The sequence below is a fragment of the Microchirus variegatus genome, assembly GCF_963457635.1.
Source record: "Microchirus variegatus genome assembly, chromosome: 5".
NCBI classification, from domain to species: Eukaryota; Metazoa; Chordata; class Actinopteri; order Pleuronectiformes; family Soleidae; genus Microchirus; species Microchirus variegatus.
This window is the reverse complement of record NC_139806.1, coordinates 5,997,648-6,024,433: the sequence shown is the minus strand read 5'-3', so window position 1 is coordinate 6,024,433 and position 26,786 is coordinate 5,997,648. Positions and strand designations below refer to the sequence as shown.

Below are 26,786 nucleotides of genomic sequence, written 5' to 3'. Positions count from 1 at the left end.
GTTTCGAGTCAGCGACTGTTGATTGCCGTAAATGTTGAATGCATTATTCGTTGGAAAAGGAACACTTCATTTGTTGCCGATCATCAAAATCATCAAATTAAACCCCTCAATTAAACACTGATGGCTTCACTGTTCTATGAAAAAGGCACACTTTGGGCTTTTTTCGATTACTTTGCCAGTCCCCGTGGCAGGAAAAAGAGAAAAAACTAAAATCAGTTCACAACACTTTTCTCTCAAGTTCTGCAGAGGAAGCATAAAATAAAACAATTAAAAATACAAAAACCCCACATTTACACGGACTGTACACATTCAGACGATGCATAGAAAATAAAACCAAATTAGTACAACAAAATGAAATAGTGGCAAAATGCTTTGCTATCATTTGGTGGCTACAACAAAAAAAACAAACAAACAAACATCAACAGTGAGAGCATTAGAAAACCCGCCCCTCCCTTTCACCCCAGCCCCCCCCCCTCTCTTCTCCATACAGTGTTGTCACAAAGAAGGCAAAGCTCCATCATTTGCCCTCGTACTTTGGATTGACGACAGTTGTTACAGCACTTTTGTAGATTGGATTCTCTCCCTGAGAAAGAGAAAAATAAAAACAACATGTGAGTTAAACTGTAGAAACTGTTAAACTGTCAAATCAGTGAATCAGTGAATTAACCTCTATATTTTTGCTTCACACAAATGCTGCATTTCCATCATGGTAAGGTCCGGTTTGGTACAGTACGGTACGGTACGGTTTTCGAATGGTACGGCCCTGGGTCAGGCTTGCATTTTGACTAAAAACAGTACCTCTACCCAAACATCGGGCTTTTACTCTGGTACCCCGAGGGAGAAGGTGCCAAAAATGCAACTGTTGGGGCTGGTTATTTTAGTTCTATTGCTAATGAAAATACAAAAATACACAACCTGGATTGTACCGAACCAAACCGTTCCACTCGGTGGAAGCAAGGTACTCGTTATCCAGGATAATCAATGTTATGTTTAGTTAAGTCAGATAATGAAAATATAACTGAGGGATAAACACACATGTAAACATATACTTCATCTTTCTCACTAGTCTCGGGTAAACAGTTTATTCGAATTTCCTTTGCTCCGGAAACCAAGAAAGACAAAGTGTAATATAATAATAAAAGGACACAGCAACGCCACCATCTGGTTAAATGTGCCAATGTCACAACATGCGACCACAAAATCCTCAGCAGCTTCACTGCAGCAGTCGAGCAATAAAACTTCACAATCATGCAAGTTCACAAAGCCACCAACTCATACAAACTTTTGACCTAAAGAGCAGTGGATTTATTCCCATAGCTGGGATTCTGGAACTGGTTAATGGGACTCTTGTAAATGGGGTTCCCTTGCTAACATGGACAAAGAAAAGGGACAGGAGAAAGAAAGGGGATAAAACAGAAGACATGGGAATGAGCAGGAAAAGTCTGAAGGAAAAAACACAAAAGATAAGGAAGAGACTGAACAAGTATTTCATTAATACATTCATTATTTTTCAACTTAAAGCATAAATACACTAAACCACAAAAAACAAAAGGTCCCTGGTACAAACTGGGAATAAAATGTTGTTAAAAAAGTGTTGTGAATGAAGTCACTGGTTACTTCTTAGATTCAACCACTGCTCTTGTGACCAAAAACAGTGTGCAGTGGTGTAGTTTTCCACTAGTGTTCACCATCAGCCCTCCTCTTTCTGGCCTTCACTGCCTTTTATGGAGGTGCAGTTGTCGGTGTCGACGGAGAGAGGCAGCACTGTCAGCTGAGACAAAGGCTACTCCCCCCCCCCCCAGCGACAGACGACCTAACCTCATGGAGCTCAGGTTGATCATTGAGAGTGAGAAAATCAGAGATGATCTATGTTCTGTGCCTTTTTTGTACAGCTAAAGAGCTAGAAGCTTGGAGACAATATTTCAATATTTCAAGAGTGAAGTAAATAGTGAAGCCCTGGTAATTTTAAACGATCTCTTGTTCCAAACTCACCGTGTCCCACTTGGCGTTCATCTTCTCCTTCTCAAACTTGGCAAACTCTCGGCGGTCGTGGATGATCATGAGCAGTTTCCAGATGAGCAGCAGAGCGAGGCCGATCAGAACGATGCCGGCTACCACTCCTGCCACGATGGGGATGATGTCGGGTCCTGCCGGACATTCTGAAAACAAACAGAGACGGAATGAAATCCACTGCTGATGAGGATCATGACGTTTACTAACTATACTCCTTTCAGGTCGTATATAAGGGGAGTTAAACTGAAAGAACTATCGTTTCAGGAGATGTTTCATCCACTCTGTCATTACTGCATTGCAGAACAAAATTCTAACCCAGGTTCTCCACCACGTAGACCTCCTTGGTGTCGTTCCTGATGGCGTAGGTGTAGTAGAACCAGCAGTCGTTGGCGTCTCGCTCTTTGCAGTGAGTCAGTGGGAAACTCTGGTCTGTGGGCTGGGGCAGCTTGTCGCGATCTTTCACCTTGATCAGCTGGAAGTAGCTGCAGTCCCGCTCGCACGTGTCCTTCTTCTCGCCGGCCTCAAACGCTCGGCACTGCACGCAGTCTCTGCAGAAACACAGTGGGAGGGGCCGGTTATAAAACACCCTATAAACCCTGATCGGTGGAGTCATAGTAAACTGGTATGTACTACTTGAGAGTATGGCTGCAGAGATTATTCGATTAATCGATTATTAAATGAATCGTCAACTATTTTAATAATTGAGCTTTCTGGTTTTTCAGCTTCTTAAATGTGAATATTTTCTAATTCCATTGCTCTGTTTGACAAAGAAATCATTAAAAGTACAAATATTTTGTTTTGTGGACAAATCGAGACACCTGAGAACATCATCATTTCGGGGTTAGGGAAACGACATTTTATCAGAGCAAACAAATAGCCAATTTATAAAGTAAATAAACAACAGATTAATCCATTATGAAAATAACCTTTTTTAGAGCTAATATCTCTACTTGAGAGCTAATGCCAGTAAGCTATCATGCCGATTCTAGACAGACAGACATAACACAATGTATTCATCGGTTTAAGTAGGAGTGCTAGCTCTCCATCACAGAAAATGCCAGACCAATATTAACCCTGTTTTTATCCATATCTGAAGCCTTTTTAGCCAAAGTACAACTTTCTTTGGGAGTAAATTAGCTAGATAGCTAGACCTACTTCCTGCCACCTTGCTTTCACTACCTCGACTCCACTGTGTGCCATGTGCAGCTCATTACTGTGCAGATTTCCCGTCGCGTTCAAGCAGAACTCGTGAATTCATAATAACAACAAACACGTCGTATACGGGAAATCGGGAGACTCTGACCCTTCAGACAACGGAGCGTTAACAAGCTGTGAATATGAGGGCGGGGGAGGGTTCAAATATGCCCTTCTCATGAGTGCAACAGGCAGACTGGCTACCAAAACGCCTGTTAATAAACAACACATAGGAGGGTGACGTCAATCTCTGCATCAGTAATGTGCCATGGATTTATGTCGGCATCAGCGCTGCGACAAACATTTACTTCCATATTCGATGAACTTGTCAATTATTTTCTATGTGTGGTCCATAAAATGTCAAAAAAATGTATATTATTATGACGTTTTCAAATGGCCACGATCCAAAATGTATCAGTTTTGATGATGTTTGTTATATGGATCAGGAACAAGAGGATGAAAAATCTGAGAGTTTATCTATGAGAAAAATTAATCGATCATCAAAATAGTTGGCTGTTAATTTAGTCGTGGATTCATTGTTGCGAGCCGAATGGGTGATATATGTTTCTAGACATCTCGTGAAACATTTAAGGTTACCGAAATACCCTCAGGCAGAACAATGTGACGATGTGTCCTGTGTTTTAGCCTCGTTTTAGACTCACTTGTGTTCAGTGCAGACGCCGGGGCAGGTGGGACAGATTTCACAAGTTGGTCCCTGGAATTTCAGGTTGGTGCATTTGCAGATTCCGCACTCACAAGTACCACGGCCGTTACAGATCTGCCCGTTCTTGGCGAGGCAGGTGGAGGTATCCAGGGAGCAGTCGCAGGCACTTCCTGTGTAGTTAGCGTCACAGAGGCACTTCCTGCATACACAGCGCCCGTGTCCTGGTTAAAGCAAGGGGACAGGTTATGACAGAGCTTCAATAAAACAGATCCGAGTGTGTTATTTGTACGATCCTTACCTCCGCAGAGCTTGTTGTTGGAACGGTCGCAGTTGAAGTTGTCACACTCGCAGTATTGTCCACTGTAAAGCTCTGCTGTGTTTTCCCGCTTCTTGCACTCGCAGGTGCCGCAGACGCAGTCGCCGTTGTTGCTGCAGATGTCAGTGCCGTTGTCCTTCCTGCAGTTGGCGTCCAGGTCCTCCGTTCGGACTTCGTCTTTGCTGCACTCACAGAGACGTCCGATACGGCCGTCATTGCACCTGACACAGAAGATGGAAGGTTTGCATTAATAATGTAGAGAATGTCGCCACAGTAAGGAGAAAGAAGATAAATAAACACGAAAAACAGCAGCTCTAATATACCTGCTCGACTACTTACTTGCAAGCTCCACATTCGAAGGTACCGTGGCCCATGTGGCATTCTTTGCTGTTGGCTACTCCGTGTGCGGCGCACTCACAGTCGCAGATGAAGTTCAGTACGACCTCCACCTCCTCGGTGAAGCCAAGAGGTTTAATTTTAATGGTCTCTGATTTACCATGTGCTGGACACTTCTGGGATTCGATGGAAATCACAAAAGACACCTGGAAACCCAAGGAGATGACAGGGTTATTAAACTTAATGGGGAGGATACGTTGAAGTTTATGGTGCCAGGAACATGAAAAGAACTTATGTGTTAACCACCTTTGTGTCACAAATACAGGTTTGGTGTTTCATTAAAGCAGCAACACTGCCCACGGACCAATTAGTGTTATGGTGCCTTCACACATGAGTTTACAAGGTCGGTGCAAAGACACGAGTAGACACAAATGTAGCTGGATTGTGTTGACCCAGTTGAATGGTGCAAAGATGTGAAAGCAAATTAGGGTTAGACCAGGTGAAGAGGGAGTGTGCTTGGGTAAAAATGAGAAAGTAACTTGTACGCCTCATTAACTTCTGAAAATACTGAAGGTACTGTATCTGTTCAACTGCTTGTTGATGCAAATACCTAATCTGCCAATCCCATGGGAGCAACTTAATCAATTTAGGCAAGTAAACATGATCAAGATGGCCTGCTGGAGTTCAGACAATGCAGTCAGTGAGTGTATGCGTGTATCACATGATACCAACCTCATCTCCGATGGAGATGTTGGAGCACTTCCTGCCATTCTCCTCTGGTCCCTCCACGCCGTTCTTACAGATGGACTTGAAGGCGATGGACACGCCCTCTGGCAGCCTGGTGTGTTCCAGAATAACCTCAGATGACAAAGACTGTCCAAAGATTTTTAAAAAATGGTTACATACTTGCTTTCACACTGTATTCATGGAACTCAAATAAGTATTATGTGCATGGTAATCCAGAAGAAAACTAGCAAATACATGACCTCTAGTGGAGTTTAACTGTAAAGAATGGGAGACTTTTCTCCATGGATCATTTTAAAACAGTGTCAAGTATAAATTTAAATCAAAACCATACATTAATTATCTCGTAAAACAGCAGAAAGTTGGATGTCGTGCGGACAGTTTTGACTCACGTTGTAAGCATCAATAATGAGTTTGATCACGTTGCTGGAGTTGGAGGACAGTGTACCAACGGCCGATTTAGGAATAAGATTCTTCAACTCCTGTTGGTGGAAACACAACAAACAAATGTTAAATGTGCAGCTCATTTATTGCTTAATATATGTTAAATTAAAGAAGATGCTATTCTACAAGAGCAGCATATGGAAATGTCCTGTTTACCTTGTAAACAGGTTGGAATTCCTCAGTTACGGCAAAGATGGTCTGGATGTTGTGGTCACTGAGTTTCTGCACCAGATGAGCAATGGAAGGGTAGTCCTACACACACACATGTTTATAAATATTAATAAACACATGTTTAAATATGGGTCTTGCAAGAGCCAACAAGAGTAGCATAAATATTTAACTGTAGGGAGTGAGGAATAAGATTAAACATGCTCAGTCAACTCTTGCCGCATACATTAAATAAGTTTGGACTACATACATAATAGTGGCTCATGGTGTACATGTTGTTCTCCAGGTGACACCTGCCATCGTTGGGGAGGACGATGCCGCCCAGTTTACCGTCGCCGGCGAAGTGGAAACCAGCGTCGGTGGAAAACACCAGCAGACGAGTCACGTTTCTCCAGCCAATGTGATCCTGGAAAGACCAAAACACGTTACTCTTTTACAACACACTCTGGTGAGCGATATTGTGGCTTTTTCCGGCCAACAAAGGAAGATTTTGCTTCAGCCGGGTCATCGATGAGCAAGTGGCCCTCTTACCTCACACACAGCCACTTGCATGATGGCATCGAAGCCTCCCTCTGGAGAGTCAAGGTTTCCTGAGATCTGCTGCTGACTGACCAGCTTGTTGAACTCATCTCCGTTGTTGGTCAGCTTCAGGACATTCTTGTAGCTGAAGGGACTGGTACAGTTCTGGTTCCCTGTGCAGGGGTTGATGAGTCTGGCTGGTGTGGTGCTGATGTAAGGCATGACCGTCTTCTCAACAAAGGAGCCGAATCCTAAAAGGGCGTGGAAAGATCCCAGAAGAACATTTGTTTTACTCTGGATTGTTAAAAACGTCTGTGCTTTTATTGTCTCTACATTTGGAGTCTTTTGCTCACCGATCCTAAAGTCTGAGGTGATCTCCTTCATTTCCCTCATCAGGTCAGTACCAAGGTTCTTGACATTTTCCAAATCATCTTTCATGGAGAAGGAGAGGTCCATAAGGTAATAGAGATCGATGGGGTAGTCCTCAGCACGCTTGAACTTCAGCTTGAAGGTCTGGGGCTCACCTATAGAACATGACAACTTTAAACTAAAGCCTCTTTTACATTGAAATACACAGGTACATCCGTGATTTGTGAATTTGGATGAAGCTGATAGAAAAGGCTATTAACACCATTCATGTTACTAGTGGTAAAAAGTTAATCAGATGACATAAAAGATTATCTTCACTCTGGTCATGCTTTCACGCTAATGTCATTGTGTTGTTTACCAGATCTGAGTGTCAGGGAGAGTTTCTGTGGCTGGATCTGGGTGATCTGCTCGGGCTTCAGCTTCTCGGTCTTATCCTTGCGGTTGGTGACTTCCTTGTTCTTGTCGATGGTGATTCTTCCACGTGGGTTCTCAATTGTGGCACAATTCCTCTTCTTCAGCGACTCCAGATCATCACAGCGGGCTGACTTGGACTCACCCACAGTGAGGAATTCCTGTGAAATAGCAAAAGAGGTTGTTAAAATTTGCATTTCCTAAATATTATTTAGTGTTTTTTTTTTTTTTTAGTTGCACCCACTACTTGTAATGCATGAGAACCAGACAGGCTGGCTTTCATTGAAAACATGGCTGCCAGCAGGAACAGAAGGAAAGATTTTAGCTACAAAACTCTTCAGCTGCTCAAGTCTATGATATCTAAATAACAGGTTTGCTGTTGGCCATGCGGCTAGCACTGAGTCTTTTGCAAAGAGGCTGAAATATGTTTTTCCTTGTGTCTTTACTGACAATCATGTTTTAACTGAGAGCAACCGTGCCTGAGATAACCACACTTCAAAACAATCCCTTTAAGCTTTGTTGGGAAATTGGGAACCTTGCTGTGATATAACAGGAAAAAAACAACTGATACCAACTCCACAAACACAAAATTGAAAGGTAATTTTCACAGGTGATTCACGTGCAGAGACATCTGGACGCGTCTTTGGAATTTGTCTCGGTGAGTCCGACATGAAGAAACATGTCAACAACTCGCGCAGTAACATAATACAAACTGAAAACAACCCGCACGAATCAGCCACTTTAAACGTTCACAGACTTGTTCAATTAACATTTTGTCGGGGGAAAAAACGTAGACTGAGACACCGAAAAGTATCAGTTCTACTTCTGTGCTACATCCACTCAGAACACACCGACCTCAAACCTGCTGAAATAACTTCCATGATCTTTGACATGACATGAGTGTCGGTGATATTTCAATGAGGCCCATTGTAAACCGATGCATTCTACATAGGCCTCCATAAACTGTCTGTTCTGCGAGCGGTTGCTTGAGAGCAGCAGGAGATAAGGAGAAACAGATGACTGTGAAGCTCGGCTGAGAATATAGAATAGATTGGATGCACATGATATTCCACAAGCTCTAGTGGAGGAGATTCTTGAGACAATGAACTCAGTCAAAACAAAAACAAAAAAAAAACGATGCTTGGACCCAAATCTTTCAAAACCACATGATTTGCAGAGGATTGCTTTTTATTTTCACTGTAAACGTGCCAAAATTAACAGGACAGCTATTGTTCTGGAGTACAGTGAGTTACCAGATGGTGAGAAAATAAGGCGCATATGACGAGATGATGCAGAGAGATATTTAGTGGTGTTGAATAGGCTGCTCATTGAGAGAACAAACAAACATTATCTTCTGCGTTAAACTGACGAGTTGTTATGAACTTGGATAGCAGTTTCCTTCATTTTTGTCTGGCAATGTAAGAAATGTGCTCAAGATAGATAACGTTCAATAAGTATTGGCCACCTCTTTTCATGGGTTTCAAGCGTTGCTTTCTGCACAACTTTAAACACTGTTTACCAAACCACTGACCTTGTTGTTTTTTCTGGCTTCTCTGAATACACTGCAGGGCGTATTTTGATACATCTCAGTAGCTCCCAGGTTTTAGTTGCTTAGTAACGACAGATGGACGGGATGGGAGTGCAACACACACGCACCTTGGTTAAAAAGACCTCTGGCTTCTTTACTCGGACCCCTGACTATGCTGATTTTGCCACAATAACCTCGTTGATAAAGGGACGGTTCCTCTCAAGGTTCTTATACTAATAAAATGAACATGTTTACTGTGCATAAATCGAATAAAACCTACAGTATATTTAATCAAAGTGGTGATTGCTTGTTCATCAGAATTCTTATTAATTTTACAGCGCGAGACGAAATTCTGATTGAACATTGCTCATTTGTTTGTGCCGAGGTCTACGTCATTAAGGTATGAATGAACATTTCACTGTGGCCTCATGTTCATGCTTCGGCGAGAGAGTATTTTCCTGAAGCTGTGGTCTGTTGGTTCAGTGGTATATATTGCTGCCGCAGCACATACATACATCTGCCTCGGCTTCAGAAAAAAAAAACACGTAATTAAACTGGATTATTATTGAGCCAAAGTTTCCACTGTGAGACAAGAAGCAGCAAAACTCAGTAATAGGGTCAGTGTGGCTTTAACATCACTTTAAATCAAATTAAACAAGCGTATGAAGATTTGTCACATGATTATTTGTTAAATATAGGCAAAATTATTTAATGCAGTGATGTTTTGAGAATTCCAAAAGAGTTACTGAGATACAGGACTCCAACAAACAATTTACTGGTAATCAACGACTAAATTCATCTCAAACTACTTTGATAATTGATTAACAGTTTCAGCAGTTAATCATCAATATGTTATGGTTTATTTTGGTTCATGGACAAAACAATGCCTTTGTGTGTTGGGAAGCAATTGATTCGTAATCAATGATATGGATGTTATGAATGTAATAAATGTCTACTGGAGGAGTTTCCTTGAATTTAGTGAGACGATTGTACCGTTTCCTGACTAACATTCAACTAAAGGCCACATTATACTTCTCCGACTGCGTAATGCGTTTTCCGACTGCGTCACCACAGAGACGCCTCGGGCCTTATACTTCTGCGGACACTTCTCGGGTGCTCACTATGAGCCGGCACAGAGCAGCTTCGCTCGGCCTGTCCTGAGGACCAATCGCAGCTCTTGCCGTCTCCGTTGTCCCTTGACGGAGTGACTGACACTTAAAAAAATGTTTTCCGTGCAGTCGGAGACGACGCAGAGGCTCTTCGACAGGCTCTACGTCGACGCAGAGGACTCTGCGTAACCTACGCAGAGCACTTTACGCAGAAGTATAAATTGGGCTTAACAAAGCACAGACGAGACTCCCGACACTGCAACGGCCACAGTTTAAGATCGACCGGATAAGTTTTCATTCAGGTGACGAAATAGTTCACACTCACTGCATCCGAGCACCATCCACACGACTCGGCGACCTGGATGCATTCGCCACACGACTGCGTGTTTGCTTTGATGCATACGCTTCCCTCTGAAAAGAGAACACAACACAGGTTCCTCTTAGTTCACTAACCAAAAGCAGCTTTAGATTTTTGGATGTAAAAAAAGAAAAAGTTTTAAAAAAATGAGTCATGCTGAGAGAAGCTCAAGGCATTTTACCAACACATTACTTCATCTTGTTAAAAAAAAAAAAAAGAAAAGAGGGGGAAAAAAGCCCTCAATCTGGAACCACACAGCTATAAAAACCATGAATGAAGACAAAACATTTAAGTAGAACTAAATTTAGTTTTATTCTTTCAATGCATTTAAATCCAATAAGTGGGTCATATAATGCAAAAAAAAAAACAACACTAATAAAGACACATGCGACACATAAATGAGCTGAAATTCAACATTTGATACAAGAAATAGTCAAATATGAACAGACAATGTCTGCATTCTCACCTTGCTGTGCCCAGCTGCCACACAGAACAGCTGATAATGATGCTATTAACAATAACCGGACGTCCATCTGTAACAAGAAAACATATGATTATGAGTTGGTGCTGCATTGATGTGAAGCATTGCTGGTGGTACATTTTTGTGTCTAAGAGTAGAAAGAAAATACACTTATCACTCAGCGAGTCACTATGTTTGACTCACAATATCCTATGCAGCTGTCCAGGGACATGCAGTACATCATAGTATTGATATTATATACATACTGTGGCATGAGACATCATGTCATCATATTGTGACATAGCATTAGTTATGTCTTTGCAGATCTGATATTGATGCATTCAGTCAGATATTGTGATATTTGCAAATTAAAAATCCATGGCAAATTACAAAACAAAACTTTAATTTGAATGTGTTGTGGCACAATTTCACCATATTTGTATACAATTGTATTGCTTCTTGTTTCATGTATGTATCCTTTATTTAAGATAATAAGAAAACATAAGTCTCTATATGTGGCCCTGTGATGGACTGGCGAACTGTCCAGGGTGTACCCCCCCTATCGCACAATGTCTGCTGAGATAGGCACAGCACCCCCCGCGACCCTCTGGTGTAGGATAAAGCGGTAGATAATGGATGGATGGATGGAATAAGAAAACAATAGAAATACACCAGATATCGTCTAAAAGTACTGTATTTTAAGCATGATGTAACACATAATTGCTGGGGGATTTTTACAGTAGATATTTGAATTTATTGTAAATTAAAGCATTCACACAGCATAGGCAAAAATGCCTAAATGTTTAATGTTATTTTATGTCCTTTAACACAAAGCAAACACTGTATTTTCATACCAGGTTTCTCCCAGGGTTTGGTGAGACACACGTGCACGATAAGCACTGTAAGAAGCCACAGGTCACACAACTATTTCCTTTTTAAATGTTCTCATGGCTCAGTAACTTAGTGAAAAAGTGATGTCACACTGACATGGTTTATGACCACAGGCACGCAGCAGTAAGGAGAAGGAGAAGTTATTCATTTTGACTTTTGCCCACATGTGGATGTTAGCTGTGCTCGCCCACAGTCCGCTGGCATCAGCTGCTACTTCCAACACCTCCAACAAATCAAACAAACTGTAGATGTTAAACACAAAGATCTCTTTTATCTCTACACACAAGACAAGAGATAAGAGCGGATTAGAACAGAGGTGTGGCCAGTCAGGCCTGAATGTGGTAACGCAAGAAGTCACTCTGGAAATGAGGTTCTCCTGCTTTTTTTTAACCCATCTGTGTTCATCTTTTGACAATGTCCAGACTCAATTCTCTGGACATTACCCAGGGTTCATGTCTAAAAGTACATGTTCTATATTCTGACAACTATTACTGGGTTAGACAAACTTTTCCAGTATCCCACGACACTTCAGCCTCAACAAAGAGGCAGTACTTTCTACTCATGAGATTAAACTGCCCCCAACGGACAGGAAGTTCGCCAAAGAAAAAGCTTTCAGGATGTCATATAATTAGTCCAGTAACAGATATTATAGAGAGGACTGGGAAAGAGTCCTTTGATTTAACGTTTTAAGATGCCAGGCTGTCAGTAAAAAAAAAGATTTAAATAGGCAAATGACTGTGGTGCTAAGGATAAACTACCCAGACATAAAAGAAAAAAACTGAAATAATCAGAGACTAAAAAGTGCCAAAACTTGGAAAAAAAACTTGGCAACTTGGAAATTTTTTTAGAGGTGGGTCAACATTTTTAAAGCCCGAGCTCAGGTCACAGCTCCATGGCAAAAAAAAGAAAAGTTAAAAAGTAGGTGTGTTCACATGAATGTGAGTGTTCCCATATTTGGTCAGGCTGCTTCATGCCGCCCTCTGAAATCCCTCTGCAATTCCTCCCAAGTTCCTGTGAGACACTTCCTCGGCTGAGTCCAATCCTCAGCCTCAGACATGAGGAGCAACTTTGTGTGAATTTGACCCTGTAAGCTGCAAATGGGAAACCAGGCAGTGTTGATAATAGCAGATATTGAGTCTGCTCGTGCTGGGTACCAAAGCCAATTTCACATACGTGTCAGTAAATTAAACACTTGTGCTCACACTGAAAAAAGTGGAACTCGTAAACTGCAAGCGTTACAAGAGGAAACCCACTTTCTAAGTCTGTGAAAAGATGGTGAAAAGATGCAATGTTTACAGCCGTTAGTGCGGGTCAAAAGGGACAAGATAGAAAAAAAAACAACAACCACATCCTGTGAAATGAAGCCCAATGACTTCAGTGCGGGTTTGCTCTCGATGGTTTAGTGATAGTTATCATGTTGCTGCAGGGAAACGTGATGATAATCAGACTAAATATCAGACACTGAAAGATTTGAAGTAAAGTTTTGATTAAAAATGTGTGACAGCTGACGAAGAGCAGAGCTATTTTTATGGCTCTTTTTAACGAGTGACTCGGGACGACAGATGGAAATTATTTTTAAATCATTCTTTCTGTTGATCAACAGGAAACTGGCCCTTATTAAAAACTCCCCCTGACACAAACTAGAACTTCTGGCAAAAAAGGGTAACATTCAACACACAATATACCCAACATAAATTAATTCATAAAGTTAAAACCAAACTGAATGGAAAGACTTTCAGCACAATGAAGCCTCCTCTCCAACATTCCTGAAGTCCAGCTTTGTTTACTGCTCTGGGACTTGTCCCGCTCAGGGCTGCAAATTGCTGCGAGCTGACAGATGGGCAGTCCTTTTGGGTCTCCAGTTGCCCCAGTGCCATATGATGGCATTCGGAGGAGGTATTTCAGATAATTATTCTTCCTGGCACAGACAAGGCTTACTAGTTGCAGTAATCTTCACCGTCATAAAATGAAATGGTATCTATACCTGCTGTTGTGTTATTAATGGCACATGGTTTTTTTTTACTAACTAAGAAGTGATGAAGTGAATTGACTGAATTGTCTGGCTTGAATCATCATCATTGCTCCCCCTAAGGATTGGAACTAGTTGTGAGCAACTCAACAACACTCCCACAGTAACTGTATATGAATCACAGTCTGTGATTGGTGCACAAGGCTGCATCACAGAGTCAGTGGGATAAAGTTAGCATCAATGCTGTCAATGTCACAGCCGTTAAGAGCTGCTGACACAGTTCAGGGTAAGACGGCTCCTTCTGACTGTTAAATATAATAAAAGAAATGTTCCATTTATTTGGTGAATTCAGAGAAAATGCTCAAAAAGCAGCTCAGTCAGTTAAACTCACTCAAATGCTTAATTCTGTTTTCCAATCAACCATCTCTTTAATGCAGCCCGAATTAACTCTTACAAAATATAATGCGAGTGGATCATTGCTGGTGCTGAACACTGACCTACAGTATGTGATTCATTTATGTTGTAATTGGCTTGACTTCATTCTGCAATGACTTTTAAGATCAATTTAAATCATGGCGATCACATATATTTATCTGAGGACTTTTTGATTCCTCTGCCTATATTCCCTCAATACTCAATGATGTTTTTTCTCCTACAAAAAGTCTTCAGAAAACCACAAAACAGTGGCCAATGTGGCACAATGTGAATTCCCACCATAATAGATGGGGATAGACAGGGATTGGGATTGCCCAACTATTCTTTTGTCTATAAAATGAGACAAATACACTAGAAGCCTCTTCCTGGATCAACAAGTAAATGCTAACAGAGACGTGTTAATAAATAAAAAATAAACCCTAGATGCCAGTAGAAGATGTGATAGCCCTGATATTATTCAGCAAAGTCCCTGGCCTACAAGTCTTCACGAGGATAGACCGAGAGCTTAATATTTAGAGAAACTGGAGTAAACTATGGAACCATGACTTTGTATGGTCAGACAGGCTGAGGACAAAGGCGGCACACGCTTTGGGTTTCTACCGCCACTGCTTCTCATTTACAATCCAACCTCTGTTGACGGTCACCAGAGCTGCATATTGTAATATAAATAAATATATTAACAGAGGAAGGGGCTTCTGCCAGGGGTTTTCTCAAATATGGATGCAAGAGTGTAGTAACATAATGCAGGGGCCTCAACGGATGAGAGAGCACATCCTAATCTGACTTTTAAATTTAAATGAGCAACTGTAAAATGTGCCACGTTACTCCAGAAAAGGGTGCAAAACCAAATCAGCACAAGTATTGTGTCTGCAGCTGCTGCAGAGATTTGACAGGCTCTTCACAGTGTCTTCTGTCTGCTCTCAGGTTCAGACAGGTCAGATGTCGGCCTGAATGCATGCCTCAGGGTCACAGTTACACCGTCTCTCTAATGTAAATACACAGATGACATTCTTCTGCTCACAAGTCTAAAGCCCAATTTATACTTCTGCGTAAAGTGCTCTGCGTAGGCTACGGAGAGACTCTGCGTCGACGCAGAACCTGTCGAAGAGCCTCTGCGTCGTCTCCGGGTGCACGAAATATTTTTTAAGTGTCCGTCACTCCGTCAAGGGACTACGGAGACGGCAAGAGCTGCGATTGGTCCTCAGGACATGCTGAGCGAAGCTGCTCTGTGCCGGCTCTCAGTGCGCTCCGGGCGTCCTGACAGAGGCGGAGCTGATCCCCGCCGATAACGCCGCTGCCGAACTATAAATACGTCACATCTTAACACACACAGCACATGTTTAGACCCTAAATGGCCAATTTCTCGCCTCAAATTATCTTAAAACTGCGTTCCGTCACACAGAAAAGTGAGAAACGGCCACTGTTTCAACAACAACAGTCTCTCGCTCTCTTTCTTTCTCGGACGCCATTGCTCACTGTAGCCAGAAGCACAACAACCTTGCGCAGCGACCCCTACTGATCGGGCGGGAAATTGCAGCGAGTGTCCGTCACCACGACGCAGAAGTATAAATGCTCGAGGCGTCTCCGTGGTGACGCAGACGGATAACGCATACGCAGTCGGAGAAGTATAATGTGGCCTTAACTGTCCGACAAACACCTCCGCCTACTTCACAGTGGCATTCCTTTGGTGACTCTTCTGTGGTGAATTAGAAATGCACTGATAAACAAAGCTTCTGATTTCTTGTCCGTTCTTGCTTATTCATGGATTTTCATTCCACCTCTGATTTAATTGACTCGCTGTAATCAACGCTGAATTTCCGCAGAATTTTCCATTTCTCAACAATGCAAAATGATATACTAAATATTGACATAGAATTCAGGGTTTTTTAGAGGAAAATTCCACTATGGGGAGCACATCGACATCCAAGTATACTGAGATTCCACAAGAAAAAAAGACGTAATTTGTGTGACCCACTGTGTACAAGGTCATGGGGGAAATAAGAACTATTATCACTTTAAAAATTGTGGCCTTTCCCAAGTGCTGGAATGGTTCAGTCACAGTTATAAACAGGATGTAGAGGAGGTTTAGACTCAGACCCTGTATCAATGTGTCACTACTACTTCCTTATTTAATCTTTCCTCAGTTCAGTCTTTATGTAAAGTCTGGCTCTGGACCCTTTCTCTGCTTAGGAGTGTCTCAGTGGCTAGGAGAAAGGTCTCATTAGCTTGTGGTGTGTGGGTAAGGACGGAGTTAATCTGTGAATGTTGCTCAACTGTAATGATTGTATTACGCGACTGAGAGTCAAACCTGATTTTACCGTGCTGCTCATACAGGTTTCAACAGACAAGCTGTCTGAAGGTGGAGCGGAGCACATCTGCGAGTGTTTAGTCACCCAAATCAAAGTCCATGTTTAGATTGCTAAATATGACCGCCTTACAAAGCGTAGGCCTGATAATACTGGAGTCCACCATATACAAGTTCATGGAAAATGTGCAGGTGTGCACAAAACAAAGCGGCTTCAGTATTCTTTACCAACAAAGACAGGACAAATTTGGTTAAAAATGATGTTAAAAACTGGGATCAGAGAGGATTTTGACTCTATTAATGTATGAACAAGGTTAAAGATAGATCTGCAAATGGCTTATTTCGAGAAATTAGGACCGCAAATGACGATTGTTTTCATAATCAATTAATTTTCCTGATTAAATTACTATTTTAATGATTAATTTGTTATATGGGGCAAAGAAACTGGAAGATATTCACATTTAAGAAGCTGAAAAATCATATAACTTGTTTTAATAATTTATTTTAAAAAATCCACAAATCCCAAATCCACAAAGTGGGCTTTACAATATGATCCTGTCCTTAAATCCTCTTTTTGAATAAGGAACTGAATAGGCATTAGTTGGATTGTAAGGGTTTATTACAGAGGATTTTGTGGGAATAAATAAAATATTGCATTCTAGCGCCATATATCGTAAACAAAGTAAATGGCGTGGCTGAAGCAATGAGCTGGTGTATATACGCAGACAAAATCAATGAAATCTATGCGTCTTAACACTGTGTTTATATAACAATCAATATCGACATCCACATGATTATTCAAATCACTTACAACCACAACTAACCAGCTCACTGGACTGTGGGCACTAACGTGTGCTTAAATAACCAAATAACATCTATTCAACAACACATACTGACAATATTAAAGTATTCCCTACTATTAAGGTTGATTAAAATCAGATTGTTTGGTCTATTTCTACTTCACTTGACAATATTTACATACATTGTGTTCCGGTGTGTTCACCGGAAATCATCGATGCAGCACAAAAATGCTGTAAAAAGTAAAAAGTTGTGTTGAACACAAGTCAGGGTTGTTCACATTGGGTGGGTCATCTGTTCGTCCACAAAATGACTCAAGAGCCCACCCAACCCCCCTCTCTGTTGTTTGCCACCCAGTTGGCCAGCTGCCCCCCAGTCCATTTAGTCCCCAAACAACTATGCGTCCATTTTGTTAATTACACCACACCCAGACACCACGTTTCTCCCCAACAGGCTGTTGAAGGATCGGAGGAAGATCTCACTTCCTGCTGCAAGTGCAGCTTATTTTAAACGGAAACCAAACCTAACGGCAAGAGGAATAATTCCTTCATCCAGCCCAACATCTGTCATGTGGCCTGAAACTGAAGGTCTGTCAGACTAGAAGAATGTCAACAGGTGACGTCTGTGTCTTTGTTTTTCAGAGACAAAGCAGGAAAAGGGTATGGAATGTGTTAATATTTAATTTCCATTGTTTCCTCTTCACTTGTATTTCTGTTTTTTTCTTTAATATAATTTGAACCTTCAGTCTGGCAATGAACTAAATCGAACCGATGTTCAGAGCCTTTATGTCAGACATTATTGGTGCTTTCATTAACAAACACAGTAACCAGTGTATAAGATAGGATAAGACTTCATTTGTTTGCCACAGATTGCTTTGCAGCTGACTACAGATGTTAAAGAGTGGAATGAACTAAAGAGACCTATTTGAGGTTCTTCTGTCATATGGAGGAGATCCTGATCCCCAGCCCTCCTCAGAGAGATGAGATAACGCATTCCAGCTTCGCTGGCTCCACTGGCTCCGCACAACGCCATGGAAAAACTATGTCATTGAAAAATGAGCTGCTTTTGAAACTTTTCTCCGACTTGAACCCAGAGTTCAGTTGGCCAGTTAGATATAAACTAAAAAATGCAGAGTATCACCATCTGTTCAGCAGAGGGACATGGTCAGATTAGCATGCTAGCTGGTGAACACAGTCGAGAGAGAAAATACAGTTTAAACGTGGTGGCTGATCAGTTTAATGGACTTACACACTTCTGATGACCATAGGCCATTTTGAAGCCAGATAGCACAACCCATCCCAATTGATCAGGTCACAAGTGTTGCAGCCAATGTGTTATCAAATCTGATCAGTCTAACCACATTTAAAGAGAATTTAGTCCTCATGGTCTCTTCAGCTGATGTCCTCAATATGAGATTCACAATGAAATGAAATTACATTTCAGGGCCAATACACCAATAATCTGTCAAACGTGTGTGTAAATATGTATTGTTGATCTGTACCTATGTCTTACTTCTTACTTCTATTCTAGTCTTTCTTTCATAGTTGCTTAAGTCGATAGTAGTTTTCAGTGTTGTCGATGTCGTGGTCTCTTGTTTGTTAGGGTTTGTCTTGCTGCTGTTGTTGTTTTGCTGTGATTGTTAAATAATAAAAAGGGACATTAATAGCAGTATTTAGATCTTAAGTCTCCCAGTACGAAAATATTTTTTAAGTGTCCGTCACTCCGTCAAGGGACAACGGAGAGGGCAAGGGCTGCGACTGGTCCTCAGGTCGGACCGAGATAACGCTGCTTTGTGCCGGCCACTGTGTGCGCCGAGCGTCCACAGAGGCGGAGCTGATCACTGCCGACTCTAAATGACTAATTTCTTGCCTTAAATTATATTAAAACTGTGTTCCGGGTCAGAAAAATATATATTTCAGGTGAGAAACGGCCACTGTTTCAATGTTATTCCGCTGCAACAACAACAACAAGTCTTTCTCTTTCGGACGCCATTGCTCACTGTAGCCAAAAAGCACAACAACCTTGCGAAGCGACCCCTACTGATCGGGTGGGAAATTGCAGTGCGTATCCGGCACCACGACAGGAACTATCAAGGCTCGAGGGGTCTCCATGGTTACGCAGACGGAGAAGTATACTGCAACCTTATGTCAAGACAGAGACAACAGCAACACTGCAGTAATAAAGCCACACGACTGCAAACGGGAGTATGACTTAAAACAAAAAAAGGTGTAATTGAGCAACATAGCAATAAATGTAAAAGATGACAATATTTCCATGCTATGTTTGCAACTTTCACCCCAAAAAGCAGAAAAAAAGTGAGTTTTCAGACATACGGCAACTTCTCAAACATTTCAAAAAAGTCTCTGCCATGAGTTCAGAATTTACCACCGACTCCATCCTCTGTCCAGAGGAATGAAGGATCATTTTTCAAAATTATGATCACATTTCCTCAAACATATCCCACTCCCACATGCTTCGTCTGGCCTTCCCTGGAAGAGTCATCATCCATGACTCATATCTGACTGGCTGCCTGGTGTTGAGTAAGACAGAATGACCGTATAAACTGTCCCAGGCGCTGCTACCTCCCGGACAAGGACAATTCGCCGTGTTTAAACATAACAATGTAACTAAGGGAAGTGACTCAGTGAACTGCAGGGATCCTGCTCGATCTACAGACACATCTCCACACATGTCTGCAGTTCTCATGGCCTGGTGTATATTTGCAGACATCCAAGCTATCTGTACACGCTGTGCAAGATCATAGACATATGTGTTTTCACACCTCGCTGTGGCGCTGTTGCTATGTCATTACGATGCCGTCTTTAAGCCATGCCAGGCCAGTAATTAACCCAAAGCATTATATTCCCATGTTGCTAAATAAGGTCCTGCAGCAACAACATGGGGAGCACAGATTACAAGTTTAACTGAACAAATCAAACCACTCCCTGAGATTCACAAGCACACACAAAAAAAGCATTCCCTGAGGCTACGATTCCTTTACAGGAAGTAAACGAGGCTGGCGAGACCAAGCTTGTCCAACTACTGCGGAATCACTCGTCCTGAATCAGAGCTGCGGGCGAGGCTGAACAAGACACTTTAGATTCTGGTTAACCAACCTGGCCTGCTTTAAGATGCCTTAGTGTGTCTGTATCTTTGGCCACAGTTTATACAGTCCATGGTGTAGTGTGACCAGACTGGGGTCCAGCTGTGGTCTCTTTCAGGAAATCCTTTACAAGCTGCACTTAGCACAGATGTTTGCAACCTTGGTTGACAAAGGGATGTTGTTTGGTTTTCTTCGCAGTGTATGTTTTTGCCCACAGGTATGAAACTTTGTGAGTAGATGTGATTAACGGATGTGCTTCTTTCACGTATTAAATAAGCCTTGAAAACATCTTCTTAGCTCACGAGGACAAATGGACAGATAGATTGGAAAAGACTAAATTACTTTTCAAACAAGTCAATTCAAATCCCAATTATCTCACTGTCCTGTATTACTGCAGAGTTTAAAATGGACTGAATGTAAATACATCTATAGTATAACACCTTGAAACCATTGTAGGGATATCAGGGTGAGGATAATGGCTATATCCATTATCGATTAGTCTGATAAATACTGTTCTGTTATCTGTTTTAGAAGTTAAATGTGACTTTGTTAACTTACTTGGTTTGTAGAATACTCAGATGTATTTACCTCATTATTATGTGAGACAAATAAAAACCATCAGATTCTCAAATATGACAAACTGGAACCAGCAAAACAAAACAACACAATCCTTCCTTTGTCAATAAGTGTTCTGCTCATTACTCGCTACTAACTAGAGAAGTGACTTTGAGTGAGTTTACTGATTTTAAAGGGCACTTTATCACCAAAGAATGCCTTTTAAAAACATCTGTGATAGTAACAATATTATTAAAAAAAACTAGCTAACTATTCAGTAGTGAAGAATGACAATACGTTAACGTGGTTTTCACAGCCACACTTCTTTTCTCACACAAAGCGACCACTCTGTGGCCTACTTTATGTACAAACGCCAAATTGAGATTAATTCAGGAGAATTACATTCAGCATATGCCAACACTTATAGAACACAAGTTTTATTGATACAAACCCCGGACTATATGATTAAAAAAGACGCTGTTATGTCGTTATTATAACAGTGTTCCAACCGTTAGCTGCTTGTGGTTTACCCACACCCAAAGTTTAGCCCCTGAGCGCAGACATTCCTAGCTTGTCTTCTCCTCTTCTGGCCGTTTACCGTTGCTTTAAACCGACTTAAAAACACAACAGACGGGTTACATGTAACGTAAGACGACTTTACTCACCTTGTGTTGGTGTTTATATTCAGTTCCCGATGGCTTTTAGAGACGCATTTGCGCCAGAAATGTCCTCTTTTTGTACGTAAACTGACTGAGTGAGAGTGAAGACTAGCTAAAGCGGTTCTGAGGGTTCGCTTTTTTTAAGCTAATGACCGCACCGTTCCGCCGTGCCAGGTCCGAGTCACTTTTAACACGGAAAGTAAAAAATAATTTAACCTATATTCATGTCACTGACTCGCCTGGGCACGTAACAGCCGTGTCGGCTCTGGTGTTGCTCGGCTGCTCCTGGTGAGTCGCTTTTCTTTTTCGTTCTTTCTTTTCTTTTTTTTCTTTTTTTTTAATGCCCCACTTGAACAAACCTCCTTTCTTGTCTAAACCCCGCCCACGCGGGAGGAGTTTAGCGGCACGTAGGGGGCAAAGGAATAAACACACCGGTGAGAGGTGAAGCAACATGCTAACCTAGGATGTGGTTAGCATGTATAAATAAACACACAGTATAAATAAACACAGTGGGACTATAAGATTACACGCATACACAGATCCCTTATTAATCCGATTAAGATAAGAGTCTAATGAAGATACTGAAGATGTAAACAACCCTGATTAATCCAGATAAGACCAAACTCTGAACAAGCATTAATTCTGAGGATTATGAGCACATTATCTTTGTACATCTTAATCAGATTACAACATCCCATAGGAGTTTTCACAGCAACAAGAGTAATAATCAGATTATTCTCTCTCGTATATGTATATTATAGGTTGAGTGTTCAATTTATTCATTTTTCCTGTTTATTCCCCCCCCCCCATAAGACAGATAAATAATTAAAGGTGCCATATGTAAGAATGTGGCCAAAAACGGTTACTACATTCAAATTCAAAATACCGAGGTCTTTTAGGTTTTCGTTTTCTTCACGTAACTGGCAACCCGTGGTTGCTCGGCACCTGAGACTCTACTGACTGCAATGATTGGTAGACGGCGGTAGGTGGCGCCACATGCTTTTCAAACCATGATTTCAAAACATAAACATGATTTGCAGTCTGCAAAAGATTTTTTTTAAATGCAAATATTTTGTCTGTGCTGTTGTTGGTGAGTTCAGTTTGTTATATGAACATTATTCCTGAGTCTCTGTGACATATTAGGAGGATTTTATGGCCAGTTGCTTTAGATTTATTACATAATGCACCTTTAGAACTGTAATATTTTGTTTGGCGGACAAAAAAGGACATACGAGAATATCATTATTTTGAGGTTTGGTTAAAAAATTTTTATATTTTATTGACCAAACAACCAATAATTGACATGATTATTGGTTATTTGTGATATAGTAGTAATAATAGTGAGATATAATAATGGAATAATAAAATTATATTAGTGACTAATGGAATTTGTTATTCAGAATAAGTCAATATAGTCAATAATCAGATTATTGGTGTCCATGTCAACATGTCATGAGAGACATGCACAGTTAATTAGTTATGATAATACTGTATATAGCACCCTTCTTGCATTAAAAGACCTTCAAACAAGTGTCTGCATCTCTATGTAGTCGAGTAATACAAGGTTTTTAGGTCATTGACTTAAACATTTTCCAATTCAAATGTAGTTGAGGAATAAACAGCACAGCAAAGGTCAACCTCAGCTGACACGGCATACATCGGTTTCCGGGGTCCAGTGACCTCAGCGTGACCTCAGCTGTTGGTCAGCTTCAAAACACACACTTCCCAAAAAAAAAAGTCTTATGGCAGACCACTTCTGTTTTATTGGTATATACAGATTCCCTGAAGGCAAACGGCATCTTTCACTGGTGGTTTTTACGACTTTGTTTTCCATCAACCCTAGACACTATATGAACAAAAAAGTATTTGGCCACATCTGGTAAGTATTAAATTAAACCAACGCGACTGTGCCTCAGTGCACAAAGCAAAAGTCCACACAGAGTCATGACCAACTCAATATCAAAATACTAATATAAGTATTTGAATTAGGGATGGACGATACCACTTTTTTGTGGCCGATACCGATATCACAAACTCAAGTACCTACCGATACCAATATTAGTCCGACACAGTCCTTTTTAAACAATTTATTAACCCTTTATGGTACTACTCATCCATTTGGTCGACCACACTTTAGCCCTTTAAGGTACGCACCAAGAAAAAAGCATTTTTTTTTTATTTAGACCCTACAGTATTTCAGATACAGGCCTCTACCAAACGGTTGAGACGTCTGTTCATAATAAACCTGGTTTGCATAATTCATAACTCAAGTGTTAGTGAGTTCAGCTTGATGCATGTTTCAGTGCGATATAGTGACTTAAAATATCTCAGTCATAAAGTGTCATTTTAAATACGTAAACACTTAAAAGTACCTGAATTTTAAAGCAGCCATAGAAGCATAGTTTTAACCATCCATCCACCCATCTTCTACCACTTTATCCTCCACATGAGGGTCACGGCCGTTTTAACCATTTATACATTATTTACACATTATTTCATGATATAAATCTAAATTCTAAAAATCCGTAAGATCCGTAATATTATGTTACAAATCTTCCCAAATATAATTAATCCCCAAAATGGCAACAACAAAGTTGTACAGTCAGTGCAAACAAGTTAAAGAAGTAAAAACCCAGAGAGATCTCCTCCTCCTCCTCCTCCTCCTCCTCCTCCTCCTCCTCCTCCTCCTCCATAGCAACATGAACCAACAAACACTTCCCTGTGTTTTTGCTCAGCGCAGCTTTGAGTGAACTCGGCTCATCTTCCCATACTGAGGTTCTATAATCACTGTATAAGGCTGCGTGATGAGAGGGCGACAGCTGACGCTGCCAGCTGGACAAATAACACATGAAGTCACCAGCTCCGTTACTGCACTTTACATCAGCGCGCATCCACGCAGCCTCATGCCTCACATCGCTCACACACACAATCACAGCCACTGATCTCTGCTGGATTTCAACCTCGTGTGTCGTCTGATTTTCTCTTATTTTGCCTTGTAAAACACTAAAAGACAGACAGACAGATTGTTGAGAAGTCAGTGGAATCATCTTGTGCAGGAAACCTCATCTAAACCAAAGCCACACGACTGAAGTTTCGTATGAGCACTCTGCACTCTCTCTCACACACACATGCACAGACACAAACAGACGCAGACTGAAGGTCGGTCCTCTGTCCTCTGAGAGGAGAGGCCAAACACCTGGGCAACCTGGCCTTCAACAACTGGAAGAAGATGAAGGATGTGGTCTCCTACAGTCCTGTGGTTCTGGACCCAAACACTGCTCATCCAGTCCTCATCCTGTCTGAAGATCTGACCAGAGTGACACCAGGAGACAGACAGAAGGTTCCTTCCTACCTACCTACCTACCTACCTACCTACCTACCTACCTACCTACCTACCTACCTACCTACCTACCTACCTACCTACCTACCTACCTACCTACCTAGCTAGCTAGTTACATTCAAGATAGATAGATTCCTACCTACCTGCTATCCAGCTAGCTATTTACGTTCCAGATAGATAGATTCCTACCGACCTAACTGCTATCTAGCTAGCTACATTCGTACGGGACCGTACCTATGTTCCCCGCTTTGTATGTGACCGGGGAACATAGGACCCTTTCTCTTTCTCTAACCCTAACCCTACCCTTTTTCAAAAAAAAGGGTCCTATGTTCCCCTGTCACATACAAAGTGGACCTTTTTTGGGAAAAATGGGGAACATAGGACCCGGGGAACATAGGTACGACCCCTTCCTACCGACCTAACTGCTATCTAGCTAGCTACATTCGTACCTACCTACCTACCTGCTATCTAGCTAGCTAGTTACATTCCCGATAGATAGATAACTAGCTACCTGCTATCTAGCTAGCTACATTCGTTTGTACCTACCTACCTAGCTACCTACCCGCTATCGATAGATAGATAGATAGATAGATAGATAGATAGATAGATAGATAGATAGATAGATAGATAGATAGATAGATAGATAGATAGATAGATAGATAGATAGATAGATAGATAGATAGATAGATAGAAACTACAACTTAAAGGTAGATTTAAAGTGTATTCTGGCAAATAAACGTTGTGGTTGATATCAGGGAGGTTTTAATTTTTAAAGCAGACCATTATTTAAAACCAAGCCGAAAACAGCCGAGCAGATTTTTTCATTTTTTTTACTTAAAACATTTATTTGATCCAATTCTTTGGAATGTAATAGTCAATGATCAGAGAGTCTGAAGGACGACAAGGATGGACGAGTGTGGGTGCTGACCAGAGAGTCAAAGTACAAACAATACTTTTAGTCACATAAGGCCTCACTGTTTTTCCCCATTGTGTGTTTGTTTGTGTTTTTTTTTTTTTAATTTTCTTTTTCACTGGATCTGAGACAGCAAAACTACAGAAGCAGTACTGAAAATAAAACATTTTTTCTTGTCATACAAGGGGAACAAAAAATAACAATAATAAAAAAAACAAAAAAACAAATGGCACGTACATCAGTGACGGTACAAAAAGACAAAAGTAAAATATTATACCAAGTAAAATACATTTCAAAGAGACGATATAAGCTTTTTCGAGAATGAAAAACATCTCAGAGTGAGTTTCAGAATCACAACACTGTCGCCTGAAACTGTGTTGGAGAGAAGCAACAACAACACTGTCCTCTTATTCTACCTTCTTTCTTTGTCTCTTTTCATAAATCAACATCATAAACACATAGCTATTTTTTGTTTTCTTTAAATATATCAGTGCAACATTTGTTTTTGTCACGTCGAGTGCTGCAGAATCCTTTCTCGTCTGAACGCGGGCGTTGGAAACAAACACGCGTTCCCGTGTGCGACGTCTGTCGAGCATTTTTAAAGACCCAGTGTATTTGATAAACGGTGTAAAAGTGAGAATTTCTGCAATCGGATCGTCACTAAGAACCGGACAAGAGTCTGATTCAAAATGATCCGAGTTTTCTTTACGTACAAAACAGAAAAAAACCCACCAAAATAAAAGTCTGACCAACAATCGTTGAGTAAACACAAAGCATCTCAGTGTGTTTTTCTTCAACTGAAACTCTATAAAACAGTAATGTTATCATGTGGCTGGTCGTTTTAATATTCACTCAAAAAAAATACCCTAGACTTTCCTTCTTTTATCTTGATTTAACCAGATTTCAAGTCTCTCAGACTGTGGTGAGATCGCCCCCCAGTGGCTAGCTACAGTATTGGCTTTATTAATACATAGGACCAAATTGTTATCATTATCTTCAAATTGAATACATCAAATGTTAATTAATCAATGACCAGGTCGCATATTAAGTATTTTTAAACTATTTCTATATTTAAATCTGGTTTTTTAGTTGTATTTTTTTAAAGTGGGGTTTGATGAGGCATCTATGCACAGCCAGTGAGCTGGAGAAGGAGAGAAAAGGAGATGTTTAAGCTATATTTATATT

At 41.0% G+C, this 26,786-nt stretch overlaps 1 protein-coding gene across 2 annotated transcripts; it reads right to left on the bottom strand.

Annotated features, from left to right (window-relative positions):
* Window positions 1-479: 479 nt before the first annotated feature.
* LOC310926799 (integrin beta-1-like) lies at window positions 480-21,662 on the bottom strand. 2 transcript variants are annotated; one of them, XM_083888989.1, is made up of 17 exons: window positions 21,355-21,662; window positions 10,640-10,706; window positions 10,141-10,226; window positions 7,126-7,339; window positions 6,752-6,922; window positions 6,411-6,649; window positions 6,130-6,285; window positions 5,868-5,963; window positions 5,660-5,749; window positions 5,256-5,396; window positions 4,527-4,729; window positions 4,170-4,408; window positions 3,870-4,092; window positions 2,329-2,561; window positions 1,993-2,159; window positions 1,290-1,367; window positions 480-583 (listed from the first exon to the last, which is right to left on the bottom strand). In XM_083888989.1, the coding sequence occupies exons 2-16, from the start codon at window positions 10,704-10,706 to the stop codon at window positions 1,290-1,292; spliced, it is 2,403 nt and encodes an 800-aa protein (XP_083745115.1). In that variant the 5' UTR covers window positions 21,355-21,662; the 3' UTR covers window positions 480-583. The 2 variants fall into 2 exon arrangements, with proteins under 2 accessions (XP_083745115.1, XP_083745116.1); XM_083888990.1 differs by lacking the exon at window positions 1,290-1,367 and having other exon boundaries at window positions 481-583.
* Between the last annotated feature and the right edge of the window lie 5,124 nt (window positions 21,663-26,786).

Coding starts and splice junctions, on each gene's coding strand:
- LOC310926799 (XM_083888989.1), bottom strand. CDS start 10,706: ATGGACGTCCGGTTATTGTTAATAGCATCATTATCAGCTGTTCTGTGT. Junction 5,964..6,129: donor ACACCATGAGCCACTATTAT/GTATGTAGTCCA, acceptor GTGTGTGTGTAG/GACTACCCTTCCATTGCTCA. Junction 1,368..1,992: donor TGAACGCCAAGTGGGACACG/GTGAGTTTGGAA, acceptor TGTCCATGTTAG/CAAGGGAACCCCATTTACAA.